At 50.3% G+C, this 14,411-nt stretch overlaps 5 protein-coding genes across 5 annotated transcripts; 3 read left to right on the top strand and 2 right to left on the bottom strand.

Annotated features, from left to right (window-relative positions):
• Positions 1-289: 289 nt before the first annotated feature.
• On the top strand, positions 290-2,186 carry FSST1_009330 (meiotic recombination directing protein; the record flags this gene model as incomplete). The annotated part of the gene is made up of 2 exons (XM_083226293.1): positions 290-363; positions 419-2,186. 2 exons carry the CDS (start codon positions 290-292, stop codon positions 2,184-2,186), a joined length of 1,842 nt encoding a protein of 613 aa, XP_083085291.1.
• Positions 2,187-2,622: 436 nt separating this feature from the next.
• FSST1_009329 (P-loop containing nucleoside triphosphate hydrolase protein) lies at positions 2,623-4,697 on the bottom strand (the record flags this gene model as incomplete). The annotated part of the gene is made up of 5 exons (XM_083226291.1): positions 2,623-3,038; positions 3,084-3,575; positions 3,623-4,060; positions 4,108-4,301; positions 4,351-4,697. 5 exons carry the CDS (start codon positions 4,695-4,697, stop codon positions 2,623-2,625), a joined length of 1,887 nt encoding a protein of 628 aa, XP_083085290.1.
• Positions 4,698-6,001: 1,304 nt separating this feature from the next.
• Positions 6,002-7,137, bottom strand: FSST1_009328 (Rix1 complex component; the record flags this gene model as incomplete). Its single annotated transcript, XM_083226290.1, has 3 exons — positions 6,002-6,909; positions 6,962-7,034; positions 7,090-7,137. 3 exons carry the CDS (start codon positions 7,135-7,137, stop codon positions 6,002-6,004), a joined length of 1,029 nt encoding a protein of 342 aa, XP_083085289.1.
• A 288-nt stretch (positions 7,138-7,425) lies between these two features.
• FSST1_009327 (roadblock/LC7 domain-containing protein) lies at positions 7,426-7,938 on the top strand (the record flags this gene model as incomplete). Its single annotated transcript, XM_083226289.1, has 3 exons — positions 7,426-7,443; positions 7,497-7,784; positions 7,834-7,938. The coding sequence occupies 3 exons, from the start codon at positions 7,426-7,428 to the stop codon at positions 7,936-7,938; spliced, it is 411 nt and encodes a 136-aa protein (XP_083085288.1).
• A 2,303-nt stretch (positions 7,939-10,241) lies between these two features.
• FSST1_009326 (uncharacterized protein) lies at positions 10,242-14,294 on the top strand (the record flags this gene model as incomplete). Its single annotated transcript, XM_083226288.1, has 3 exons — positions 10,242-10,637; positions 11,155-13,285; positions 13,336-14,294. The coding sequence occupies 3 exons, from the start codon at positions 10,242-10,244 to the stop codon at positions 14,292-14,294; spliced, it is 3,486 nt and encodes a 1,161-aa protein (XP_083085287.1).
• Positions 14,295-14,411: the final 117 nt, after the last annotated feature.

The raw sequence follows: 14,411 nt of genomic DNA, 5'->3' as shown, positions 1-14,411 counted from the left end.
ACTAGAATATCGGGTGCGGTGACATGAAGTGACTGTTAATGGTTCAATTTGAAATATGAGTAGCGGCGAGTACGAATACGCTATATCGGTCAAGGCTTGGCAGGAACGGGTTCCACAAAGTCCCTGGAGCTAGATATGGTACGGGCAATTAAAGGTGACTTCACTCCCACTTTAATAAATGACACTCGCGTGGGTTCCAGTTGTGGCATGATATAAAGAAGACGCCCAATTTCTACTATTTGGGGCTTTCCTACATTTGTAAACAAAACTGATCGTGCTTGAACATACAATGGAGGATCAAGAGCCTCTGCTTCTCGCCATTTGGCGGCGATGCAGTGAAACGGCAGCTGAGTACAACATCTCGTACGTTTAATCTATTCAGCCATTGAACACGTCTAAGCTAACACACTCCTCAAAGACAATCCACACTTTCCGCCGCTGCAACAGTTGTCGCTATTATCGCGGCTACTTTCATCCTCCGCGTCACCAACGCCATTGCTGTAGCGTCCGTCTCAGCAGCTACAAGCCGCCCTCGAAAGTACACCGTTCCTTCGCCCAAGGTCCCCGAGCCGCACACCACTGTCGATGTCACCTCTGTCAAGGTCTCCGGTAGCTCAGCTGTCCAATGTTATGCCCCAGCAACCGGTCAGTTCCTAGGAAACATCAACCCTTCTACACCTGCCGCCATCGACCGCGCCGTTTCTGCTGCTGCCGCCGCGCAGAAGACATGGGCCGAGACTACATTCGACCAGCGCCGTGCTGTGCTGCGCTCGCTGCTACAGCACGTCCTCGATAATGCTGAGGAGATTGTCAAGATTGCTTGCCTCGACAGTGGAAAAACCATGGTGGACGCCCAGCTGGGGGAGATTCTTGTTACAGCCGAGAAGCTCAAGTGGACGTTATCCCACGGAGAACAGGCATTGCGCCCCTCGCGCCGTCCTACCAACTTTCTCATGATGTACAAGCGCAATACAGTTCACTATGAGCCCCTCGGTGTCGTTGCTGCCCTGGTCAGCTGGAACTACCCTTTCCACAACTTCATTGGTCCCGTAATCAGCGCTCTCTTTTCTGGTAACGGCATTCTTGTCAAGGTTTCTGAGCAAACGGCTTGGTCTAGCAAGTACTTTACAAACATTGCTCGTGGCGCCCTCATCGCTCATGGGCACGATCCTCAGCTTGTCCAGACCATTGTGTGTTGGCCCCAGGCAGCTGGCCATCTTACTTCCCATCCTGGTATCAGCCACATCACATTCATCGGATCGCAATCTGTTGCCCATCATGTTGCCGCAAGCGCAGCAAAAAGTCTTACTCCCGTTGTTGCTGAACTCGGTGGCAAGGACCCTTTTATTGTTCTGGACTCTGCTTCTGGTGATCTCAAGCGCATCGCTGAAGTCATTCTTCGCGGAACCTTCCAAGCTGCTGGCCAGAACTGTATTGGTATTGAGCGAGTCATTGCCCCTAGCGTTATCCACGACAAACTTGTCGAAATGCTTGCTCCCCGTGTCAACGCTCTGCGACTAGGTCCCGATGCTGATGTTGGCGCTATGATATCTGATGCCTCCTTTGACCGTCTCGAGGAACTCATTTCCGAAGCTGTTTCACAAGGCGCCCGTCTCCTTGCTGGCGGCAAGCGCTACAATCATCCTGAATACCACAGCGGTCACTACTTCCAGCCAACCTTCCTCGCAGACGTTACCCCTGACATGCGCATTGCACAAAACGAGTGCTTTGCCCCTGTCCTCACGCTTCTTCGTGCAAAGTCATCCTCTCCTGAAGATATCCTTTCTATTGCCAACGCACCTAACTTTGGCCTTGGTGCTTCCGTCCATGGTTCTGAGCGTGACCCCAACGTGCAGCCTATCGTCAAGGGACTTCGCGCCGGTATGGTTGCCGTTAACGACTTTGCCGTTTACTATGCTGTCCAGCTTCCCTTCGGTGGTGTCGGTGGTTCTGGTTATGGTCGTTTCGCAGGTGAGGAAGGCCTGCGGGGACTTTGCAATGCGAAGGCTGTCTGTGAGGACCGCTTTGGCTGGCTGGGCATTCGTACTAGCATCCCACCTCCTGTACAGTATCCTGTCAAAAGCCAGCCTGACAGCTGGAAGTTTACTCAAGGCGTTGTCGAGCTGGGCTATGGAGCCCCTATCAGGAAACTCCAAGGTCTTGGCAAGATTCTCCAGAACATGTAGGCTAGAGGGTTACAGCAAGCACTGGCGACGAGGTAGAAAACACGGGCACAAGTCTGCAACGTCAGATCACTCAAGTTTCGGACAAAACTTTGTTTGGTCACGGTTTGAATAAATCAGATGATAAATAATCTCACGACTGATGAGCAGAACTAAATAATAAAGAATACACACCTTCAAACAAGTGGGTGGCTACGGCATCACGAGTTCACAAGCAGTGGATTTAATTCATTGAGTGCAAATCTGTCATTCGTTGAGATGCTATCTATCTACTAATCTAGGAGCTCCCAGACGGTCAGATCATCCTTGTATCTCAGTAATGTCCTTTGCGTACAGCCAACTCTAAGCTGCAATTCCTTTCACCTGAAAGTCTCATGGTCAAAAAGACCTGACAAGCCACTAGTAGATCCCTACCTGTGCTGTTGTGGAACTCGAAGATTTACCAAGCATCGGCGGCAACGGGGGCAGGGGCAGCAGAGTCATTCCAGCCGCCGGCCTGAGGTTTGTCGTCAGAAGGGCCCCAAGCATCACCACCAGCATTGCCGCTGTCGCCACCACCTCCTCCCCAGGCATCACCCGCACCGACATCGGCGCCATCGCCATCACCATCACCGCCTCCCCAGCCATCGCCGCCAGCATCGCCAGCACCAGCATAGTCGTTCGGGTCGAAATCCGAATCAGCCTCGAACTTGAGGTTGGCGCGGGCTTCGCCTTCAGGAACGTACTGCTGCAAGAACTCGGGAATTTCCTGGTCAGTCTCCAGCAAGGTGCGAGTGAGGACGCTGCCAATGGGTTCATCTCGCTCGGAAAAGAAGGACGTAGCTACGCCTCGATGTCCGATACGACCAGTTCGACCTGTTCAGGTTAGTAATTGAATATGAGTTAGGAATGTGATCATACCGATGCGGTGAGTGTATTCCTCGATACCGCCATACTCAAGAGAAGGCAGGTCATAGTTGATGACATGCATGACGTTCTGGACGTCGATGCCACGCGCAGTGACTCCAGTGGCAATGAGGATGGGTGCGTTACCCGATCGGAAAGAACGCATAGCGGCTTCGCGCTCCTGCTGGGTACGGTCGCTGTGCATGGAAGTGACCGGCAGATGCATGTTGAAAAGGAAATCATCGAGGTTGTCGGCGGCCTGACGGCTGTTCACGAAAATGATGGTGCGAATACCATGCATTTCCTCAAGCAAGCCGACCAAAAGCTCTCGCTTCTCGTGAGACTCCGCCTGCAGAACAATCTGCTTGATGTTGGCAGTAGTGCTCCCAGCACGACCAACGCGGAAGCGGACATGAGAAGCAGCCAGGTAGTTCTTGGCAAGATCACGGGCAGCCTTCGGGAAGGTAGCCGAAAACAAGCTGAACTTTACGTTTCCCTCATCCTGCTCTGTGAGTTGGTTAGCCACGAGCTGATCACTTGTGCGTTAAACTTACCGCCACCAGAAAGGATGGGATTGAGCTCTTCGGCCCAATCATCGTTCAACAGTTCGTCGGCTTCGTCAATTACGATATGACGCAGACGACGGAGGGTCAGGTGTCGGGGCCGCTGAATGAAATCAACAAGACGTCCAGGGGTTCCGACAAGAATGTCACAGCCCATGTTAAGCAAAGCAATCTGCTCAGAGATAGGCACACCGCCATATACGACACCGGGTCGTAGCATGGTGCGATAGCAGAGCTTTCGTGCTTCGTTGAAGATCTGAAGAGCAAGCTCTCGAGTAGGAACGACTATCAACACGAGAGGCTCGGCGGTCACGTCGTCAACACCAGGACGGTAAGTGAGAGGGTTTGGGCGAAAGGCAGCCAGCTTCTTAGCCTTGCCCATGAGCTTGCTCAGGATGGGGATCAGGTAAGCGGCTGTCTTGCCAGATCCTGGGACAGGGTCAGCAATATTTGACACATGCAAAAGATATGCATACCTGTCTGAGCGATTCCGATAACGTCATGGCCAGTGAGGATCGATGGGATGGTAAACTTCTGGATGGGAGTGGGGTTGTCATACCCGCAGAGCTTGATGTTCTCCAACATCGCGGGATGAATGCCACCTTTTGCGAAGCTGGCAATGGGGTCGATCTTGGTTGGCCCTTCTTGCTGGACCTCGATACTGTCGATTCTGTAAAATAATTAGTTCGTTCAAGGAAAAATGAGACGCAACTACTTACCGAGAGAAATCAAGCCCCGTTCGTTCGTGACGAGTGTCAGGCTCGCCGAAAAGTTCGAGTTCAAGTTCGGGGCATGGGGGGCCGACATCGCCATACTCGTCCTGCCAGGCGTAGGCGCGGGCGTTGCAGCCCCAAGCCTGGGTATCATTACCAGCGGCCAAAGCCGTGTAGTCGAATGCCTGGGGCTCAGTCCAGCGACCACGCGAAGCATCGTAGCCCTGAGGAGGCTCGGGCTGGGCATCGCCATTCTGGGCCTGGGTGTTCTGCTCAGTGATGGGGAGAGCGTTAGCCTCCTGAGTGGCAGGAAGCGCATTGGACATGTCGCCAGTTCCCCAGGGGTCCGACATCGTGTCCGAGACTATGGTGTGGTGGTTAGATTGACTGCTCGGATGGTATCGGGATAAATGAATCAAGAGTGGTTGAAGGGTATGGAGAAGACTTACTTCAAAGATGAGTGTCGGCAAAAATAGACGAGTTGAAGAAGGCCTTTGCGAGATGGAGATAAAGACGATGCACTGCAAGAGCAAATGTCAATATGCCTTCCACCACGAAGTCATAGACAGAACACAAAGAGGTGAGATGGCAAGCGAATCTGGACTGGAAAACGAACGGGTTGCACGGATGCACAGGGAAAAACAAACTGGGAGAAGGAAGGCGGGCGAAAAGAAACGTACCTGATGAAAGCTTCTTGAGAAGACAGTTGGTGTATCTTCAAGCTTCTACCTTTTGGCTAAAGTAGAAGGACGAAAGAAGGAAAGATCTCTGACTCGGCTCAAAGGAAGCGAGTTGAGGCAGAGTGAAGATGGAAAGCAGAGTAGAGATCGAAGTGTGGGTGGAGGGAAGGGAGAGAAGGAGGAAAGAGGAAGCCCGCAGCGGAGGGGGAGTATTTATAGTGTTGCCTAGCGACGCGCTGTGATGGAAGGCAATGATTCACTGCAGAGGAGGAGAAAAAATAAAACAGAGGAGGGGATATGGGAAAGGGATACAGAGGACTAATGTTTGCCAGTCGAGGCAGGTGCCCGTGCTGCGTTTGCAGATATCTGCCAGCCGGCAGCCAGCTGCAGAGAGAATAATTGGAGACAAGTGCACCTTAGCACGAGGTAGCCACCCGAGAAATCTCGGACTCGATTTACTAAAGTAAGAGAATTCAATGGCTTATCATTCAACGGGAGTGCCTAGAGTCCAAAATGGGGAAAACGATGTGATTGTTGTTACAAGTTAGGGGGAAACAATCGGGAGCGACACTGCAACAAGCAAGAAAATCCCTATTCTGGAATAACTTATTTCAGACATGCCAATAACCATACGCCTGCATCGTATATTGCCTACCTGCGGTACTTATCGTTCTCATTGACCCTGGCTGTATGAGACTATGAGCCACAAATCTTGCCAAGCTTAGATCGGGGGCAGGTTGCCTGCTTCTGGCTTAACGATATCACAATCGATGTATTCTCAGCTCAATACTGTAGACTTGGTTTCCCAAAGATGTTGAACTCGAGCGACAGACTCTGGGGTGAGACAATATGCATGAGACGCATCGCATCCAAACATAATCCAAACATAAAGCGTCATTCTAGCAAACCGTAAGCATGGCATAGACTTTTGAATGTATCTAAGCGAGTGTGTATCATTAGGGATCTATAAAAACCTTTCACCAAAGGCTCAGGAGATCCTGGGTATCCATTGCTGTTGAACTCTCATATTCGCCCATTCCGTTCTGGAGCACTTGGTCGAGGCCAGCCGCCGCTCGGCCTGTAGCACCGCCTTCTTTCTTCGCTTGGTCCGCGCCCTTCAATACTGCCTCTAAAAACCTTCGCTCAAAAATTCGTTGTCTCGCGTCTCGGCTAGGGTACATTTCCCCTTCTTCGTCTCGTCTCGTGCCGTATAGGTTGAGATATTCGAAAGCATTCGAATCCTGGGGTATTCGGTACAAGTTGTCCCATATCTCCGACTCATCTTCTGGAATCTCAGCTTCCGGTTGAAGGCCGGCTTCCAGAAACCGTGATAGTGTGGCGATCTGGCGGGCATATGTTGCAGCACCCTTGGCGCTGAGTCCAGATTTTGTGCCAGAAGACCATCCGGCTTTTGGGGTTTTCAGTGCCCATCCCATCATGGCACAGAAACTGCTCAAGGTCTTGACCCAACCACCAGGGCATACAACCAAGTCATTCTCCGCCACATCCAGAAGCCATTCCATCATGCCCAGTGAGTCGTTGCTAATATCTGCCGATAGATGAGTCATGCCTGCCCGGACGAACATGATGGCTTGCTCAACACTGTGCCTGACCTCGTCAGATGGAAGCTCTCTAAAAAGCTTGAGAAGTTGACTTCGGACTGGTGTCGAGCTATCTGAGATTAAAGGGAGCAACTTGACAAGCACCGCATGTGTTCCTACAGGGTTGATAGGAGGTTCTGAAGAGAGTTGAGAGGTGAGATACGCCAATGCTTCCCTCCTTTGTTTGTCAGATTTTGAAGAAGATGCGAGTGATAGATTGTGCTTGAATTGTTGAACGACATCGGGGGCAACTGCTGACAGTGATTGATGCCCCATTACAATCGCTACCACTTGTTAGTAATTGAAAGATGCTGAGCTATGTGACTTTTCATCTACCTCTGGACTTGAAACTCGTGTCTGTGAAGTTGGAGGCTTTTGCCTTATCCTTTCCAACCTTGAACTTCGGTTTCTACATCATAATTGTTAATCCATGTTTCTGCAAGACAGTGGCAGTCGATACATACTTGGAAGTCCTTCTGCTTCTCACGCTTTTTCTTGTTGCTGGAGCCCATGTTGTCGGTTTATTTGCTATGAAAAACAGCAATAGTAGGTGTAGATTCAATGATGATAGGCGATTACGATCGTAACACTGAGATGCCGCTGGTGCTTTGAGATTTAGATTCTTCGATCACCGCTGATAAGATCTACTTTCCTTAATGGGGTTCTCAAAATTTTGGCGGTGTCTAGTGGCAGAATATGCGTCCTGCCAGCCTGCCCCGCGACCTCCCTGTCCTCTATCTAACCACGCCGGGAGCTGATAAGCCAGGTCTACCAAAGCAACACTCAACACCACATTTAGAATGTCTGATACGACAATGGTATGCTGCATCACTAATTGACGTGAAATTTTACCTGGCTTACAAGATTTTAGGTCAACGGGCACGATGCCCTCGAGGAGAAGCTCGGTCGCTTGTCGAAGAAGCCTGGTGTGAAAGCTAGCATTGTCCTTGACCGCGCTACAGGTGCGATCCTCAAAACAAGCGGACAAGTCGACGCCTTGCAGACCTCCAAGTCTCGGACTACATCTACGGCGACAACGTTCTCCAATGAAACCCCTGCGCTAGAAGAAAACGAAACCCAAGGAGTCGAGCAGTTCGCAGCGATCGTCTGGAATTATGTGAATAGCTCCGGAAATTTAGTCCAGGAATTGGATGGTGAGGTGAGAACAGTATTCGGCATTATGAAAGTTCACTGCTGATACTTGACAGGATGAGGTGAAGCTTCTAAGGTTGCGGACAAGGAAACAGGAATTGGTCATTGTGCCAGATCCCAAGTATCTGCTTGTCGTTGTGCATGACACGCCGCCAGCTTGAGCTTCGAAACATTCTTGTCTGAGTCTAATAATGCTTCAGCGGACTAGAGCCAATCGCTTGTTGGCTACTGCTAAAGGGTTGGGAAGAGATTCCTTGAATCAAAGAACATGTTTGCTTCATCGGCTATCTATCCCCGTGCGACAGACCACAAAACAGAAGATACCCAATACTCAATGTTGGCCTATGTTGCGTGTAGTCATGGGCCTGAGAGGTAGTGCAAGAGATCTTCACCATGACTTTCTTAGGTTGGTGGTGCATGCATTACTGTACCTCAAAGGAGGAAACAGCATTGGCAATTGAGCTGGACTTTGCGCCCTTGCAACCATTCCACTTCCCGATTTCATATTACCTTGCATCCGTTGTTCCGGGAGCTATCGTGGTGCGCGCGCAATCTTACTGAGGCGGCAGGCACAATAGAGGCGGCGAAAACAACGCTGCTGCAAGTTGCCGCGTGTTGCGAGGGATTAAATGGGCTGAGCAAGTATTATAACACAGCTAGGTTGTACCCCTTGTTTCGCAATAACAGTTTACTACGACGAAAAATGGTGGTGGCAGAAGTGGAAACGCTAAAGCAATCGTTAGCAAAGAGCACGGAAGGGTTTGATGGTGGTTAGGACAATCGAGGATCGCACTTAGATATCGGCAACCAACATAATTGAACAGCAAATTCCACTCCGCACTTGTAACGGATCAAGTTACGAACGTGAGCTTCATCAGTTACAAGCGGAGTCGGTCTACGTACCAACAAGTCTATATGTGATAATCATATGTACGCACGTACCTTGTGCGCACGTATACGAATTTGTAGAGCGGGAAACCTTGTTCTTTACTACCTACCTAGGTGCCTATCGCCTATCAAGTTGCAATCTACGTTGAAAGAAGGTTGCCACTATTGCAGGGCTGATACACGGTAAACAAGTTAAATGTTGAAAACGTTAATGCTAATGGTGTAATGTGCCAGGCGCAAATAATTGCCGATTTAGCAACGCAATAGCCTTTATTGCACTATCCTCGATAATAGCATTTTGAACCCAGCTGATCAATATTGAATAATTGCTGCAAGATGCCTTGGCACGAATCGCAATTCTCCCTGGATCGCTTCTGGCAACGGCGGTTTCGAAACACGTCGGCGGACCGGCCTCCACTTTGACATCTTCATTTCCACAAGGAAGAGGCCCACAAACTCACTCGCCTCAGGGTATCAGGAAAAGTTAACCGCTGGAAGTATAAGAGACGTAATTAGCGAGTCAGCTTATGCCATCTAGATCGGACCTTTAGGCTGTTTATTTTTGTGCCCCAAAGATTAAATGTCAGCTGTTCTGCACCCAGTCACTCACAGGCTTCCTCCAACACGAGAAGTGAGCCTGTTTGTCAATACGTACGCTTGTACATCCGGACGGCCACAGATGACGCTGGCATCATTGTTAGATAGTTCAACTTCACTAGCAAGGATCAAGCATTGAGCTCGCGGGTGCCGGGATCCTCGAAACCCGTTTTTGCTCGGGGGCATCATGCAACATAGTAATGTACGGCCTGTTGCAAGACTGAAGTATAATATGCACCCAGGCCATAGGCCAGTTCATGGACAATATATCGACCTTACTGCTGGATCTGCTCCCGTGTTCTCGCCCACATCAACGGCGAATCGATACAAATAGCAGACTACTTCCGTTTTATCCACATCAAGGTGTAACGGCCCACGATCCTCCCGGTCCTAGGCCCACACTCCGGATTGTACTCGCCTAGTAATTATATCCGTCGCGCGTGGAGACCGAGTTATTGTTGCACGAACAAGAGAGAAGTGAAAGAGGGGCATTTACCTGTTACCGAAGACCTGAGACAACCGTTGAAGATACCCAGAAAAAGCATTGTGCTTTCTTGCATACGTACGTGGACCAACCGGTGAAGAAGCATACTTGAGTAGAAAAACAGATACGATGCCAACTATGACTCTGACCAACACTTTGCTGTGTTGTCTCTCAAAGATCAAGACCCCCATCTATCTCCGGATTTCAGCTGACAAATTGTGAATGTTGAAGCACAATTGTTGTTCAACTTTGGAACGAATACCGTGACTGACGGTGGTGACGTTTTTTTTTATAGGAAAACACGGAACTTGGTTTGGTTGAGCAGAGAGTTTGGATTTTGGCTCATCTCTCTATCCAAAGTTGCCTTGATGTGACTGCAGTCGCCAAACCCCAGCCTTACCTGCTCGTCGAGACCAAACCGACCCTTCGACGGCGGATGCCCACAGTGCGTCGAGTTTGTTGCGCAAAAAAGGCCGAAGACCAATCCTACACAACATGCCACTGACCAAAACAAGGCCGTCGCGGCCTTCTGCCACGAGCAGCTTCAGCGATGCAAACAGATCGGGAGAAACAGAAGACAAACCCAGATTGGGGCTGAATGATGATCATGAGAACACGCCTAGGAGAAAGCGCCAGCATGGACGGCAATGGTCTCACGCATCTTGGAGAAGCACGAGTGTCATACCAATCAAATATCATGCCGAGATCCAGAACGAGAACCAGAACAACGACAACGAAGCCATTGAAGAGTTTGGTACTGTAAATACAGTTCCATCTGCATCGACCGGGGGTCGCTTCAAGCGTCCGGATTTTGTACTTCAAGGTTTAATCACTCGAGCCAAAAATCGTGTTAAGGATCGCAATGGGAGAGGGGAGAAGGGAGATGAAGATGTAAGTCAAGTTTTGATGCTCAAATATTGTTGCCCATCGAAACATCCACTGCGACAATGTATCATTTCATCCGTCATGAATACGCATGGTTGCCAATTGGAAGCCCATTTGAGAGACATTGCGACATCAGGCCATTGCGTCTAGCCAACCCAGTGTCGTGTGCTATGGCGATCGTTGGTCAGGTCATGCCATTGTCCATTGACAGCCCTGAATTGGCCCCTCAATGGGCTCAGTTCGGGGGCGCCTTTGGCCGATGGATGGTATGGATGTCATGATAGTGCTATGTCATGTCAATTTTCCCTCTTTCTTTCTTTCCTTCCTTCCTTTCTTCTTCTTCTTCTTCTTCTTCTTCTTCTTCCTTTTCCTTTTCCTTTCTTTCCTATATAATCATTTTCATCTCGTTTCCCAATCAAATCGTACCCCATTACATACATGCACATTGTGTTCTATCAATGCTCCCAATTGATCTCTTGTCAGCTACCACAACCCTTTGAAGCTCACCTGACTGACTCTCTAGGTCCCATCGCTGCAACAGGAACAGAGTGATGCTCCCATCCTTTCTCCTTTGAGTAACAAGTCGTCCTCCCCGCATTCTCCTCCGCCACGAGCCGCTCCCCCCGACCGAGGCTTCCGCCGCAAATCCCCACCTGTAGTTCCTACGGGGATACTCCAGGGTACCAGGACTAAGACAAGGACCAACACTAAGACGCCCTTGACGCCCTTGACGCCCACGCCTTCATCGTCACAGTCGCCGTCACATTTACCACAGGCTCTTATTTCCCCGCGTTCACCTCCGGACCAGAACAAGCCGCTTCCTCCTCCTCCACCGACTCCGGGTTCCTTGTCCGACAAGGAAAATGCTACTTCTCCCCCGCCCAAGCCCGTCTTAAAGCTGAATCGAATCATGTCTACTCTCACTGAGTCCGAGATCGAGAAGCTCTTCTCGGGAGCCCCTCAGTATTTCGCCCGTAGCGAGGGGCATTGCTCTGGTGCCCCCAATCCCAGCGTCGCATTTCCCTTTGATGAGGCATTGGAGATCCGTGATCTCACTGACCACGTACAAATCGAAGACCGAGCATGGAGCGGTCTAACAGCATGGCCTCACCTAACTCGGGACCTAAATCAGGATGCCGCTGCCCGAGCAAAGGCTGTCGACTCGCGCAAGGCGCACTTCTTTATCCGCTGTCGTGAGCGTCCTAATATGCTGAATATGCAAGGCCTGGAAAAAGGGACTATGGGCTTCTCAGCTGCTCTTGAGCTTGCCGTTGGCGATGCCCTCGAGGAGGAGCAATTCGGTTTCGACAGTCTCGGAAAGAAAGCCCATGCTATCGTCGAGGCACGTGAGCGCATGCTTTCCCCACTGGGTTACCTGCGTCGCCTTCCCGAGACTGAACTGATGGACCGTCTTAGGCGAAATTCTGAACTGTACCGAGTTAATGATCTTCGTAAGAAGACGTCTGTCCAGACTTACCAGGACCTCTTTCATTCATTCATGCGGCCATGCAATTCTGTTGTCGATAAGCGCGACCACTACAGCCTGGCCAACCAAATTAACGCCCTGATCAAGTGTCTCGGCACTGCCAATGTGTGGTTCGACTTCACCCATGTTGAGTGGAGGATCAGACTGGGACAGATCCTGTGGGGAAGTGAAGACAACGATGAACTGGAGGATACTTCATCAATTCACGATACAACCAATGCAAGTGAGCGAGCTGAGGAGAAGTATTGGCTCTTCATGCAAATTCTTGTCGCTACTGAACTGCTCATTCGACTAGATGCCATCACGGAGGGTGAGGAATACGGGGTCGAGGCGTTCCGACCTATCGACGTTGTTCACTTTGAGCGAGCCGCTACTCCGATGGTCAAATGGTCGCTACACCTTGCACGAAGCTGGCTTGACAATATCGAAATTGAAAAAGTTGAAGAGCAGCCTTCAAGCGGTTCCAAGACAGGGGAACCAGCCACGCCTCCTCCAGCATCAGGTTGGCTGGGCTCCCTCTTTAGCAAATTCACCTTCCGTCAACATCACGAAGATAAAACGACAGCCAGTCATAGCTATACTATTAAAGGTCGTAATCCACAGCAGCAGGTGGACGGGCTTACCCATTTTGCAAAGAAACTACTCTGGCCTGGCATTGACACGTATGAGGGTCTCATCGCAAACAATGCACGTCGATCCATCATTGGTTTAGTTCCAAAGCCGACCCCTGCAGCTGCTCTTGATAAACCAGCCAAAAAGTCTTCTGAAACAAACGGATCCAAACGATCGTTGTACTTCGGATCGTACGACCAGAAAGACAAGTCACGGCCACAGCGACGAAAGCTCGCAGCAGCGCTCCATCCTTCCGGCTGGCTTTCAAAATCGTATGTGTATGGTCTGATGCTCCCTGGAGATGGCTTGTGTCATTTCCTGATGGCCACACTACTCGAGAACGACAGCAAAGCTATGGAACGCTTGGGCTCGTTTGCCAACTTGTGTGGGGGATTTGTGTACTCAGGCAAGAGCTTCTGGAGCACATCGTGTATTGTGGGCCGAGTCATTGCAGCAGGCCAAGGTTCCGCCGAATGCATGGGATGGGTTTCCAGTGATATTCTTCCTCTTGGCATTGACGAAGGTTGGGTGAATATTGAGGTGGAAAACGTAGCTGGCAAGTCCTTGTACGCATGCCGGTGATGAAGACTAACTAACAAATAACAGACGATATGGCTCATTTGGGCAAGAAAGCGAGACTATGGGCAAAGAAGCGAGTCGAGCGCGAATCTTCTATCCTTGGAGATGCAGACGAATACTCTTGTTTCCCTGCGGACTTCATCATCCCCCACGAAAACAACTACTCGACACCTCCTCCGTTGATTAGCGTTACTTTCCGATCACTAGAACTCATATCATCCGAGTCGACCAAGGTTTTCCCCACGAGGGCAGCTAACAAGGATCCTGAATTACTATCGTTACCAGCCACTGTCAATTTTGCTGTGGCCATTGACGGATTCACAGCTGAGAACTTCTCGTTCTCTCTGGCCTACGACATTAGTTTCGTAACGGCGCATCCGTGTTCACCTTCTCACCGAGTTCGTTTCATTAAATCGCCATCAAGCCCAACAATCCAACAAATTGACGTGACTGGGTCTGACACGTTCGGGCAAGGCTCTCGGCCTGCCAATCGCACAGGTATAGATAATATCTACAAGGCTTACGGTTCCCAACTAAATGTATCCTCAGGCCATCCATTGCACAAATGGTATAATTACGCTGTCATCCACATCTCGGAGCTTCTGAAGCGTCAGCACACTCCGCTTTCAGAGCTTCTTGCGGCCCCTCCAACTCACCACCGTACGCCTTCGCGACTAGGAAGCGACCGGGTGCTTGTTATTGACTGCATCACCAACTTATCGGAAGTACCTCAATCTCCCACCATCGAGAGGCTAACCTCAAAATATAATATCGTTCAGCGACGAGGCAGTTTCCCTGCCGCGGAACAAATGCATTTCGAGTCCAGGAAACGACAATTCGGCTCAGACATGGAAATTCTGGTTCGTGCGCTCTGCGCTCAAAAAGGCTGGAATGCCATCATCAGTCGAAGAAAGAGAGGATGCCTTGCTTGCGCTATTCGCGAAGCCGGGGCATTGCAATGGAAGGTTATTATCAGGGTGGAGTAAACGAGACTCGCCTCTGCCATCACGAGCTTATGATATGGCGTTTGTGTTACGGGTGTATAATGTTTTGTGAAGTAGGGTCTACGAACAGCTGTAACTGTCGTGGACTGGTCAAAGCTG

Source organism: Fusarium sambucinum, chromosome II (genome assembly GCF_050947815.1).
Source record: "Fusarium sambucinum isolate potato_lamoka chromosome II, whole genome shotgun sequence".
Lineage (NCBI taxonomy): Eukaryota > Fungi > Ascomycota > Sordariomycetes > Hypocreales > Nectriaceae > Fusarium > Fusarium sambucinum.
Note: the sequence above shows the minus strand (reverse complement) of the source record. Positions and strands in the feature narration are given on the sequence as shown.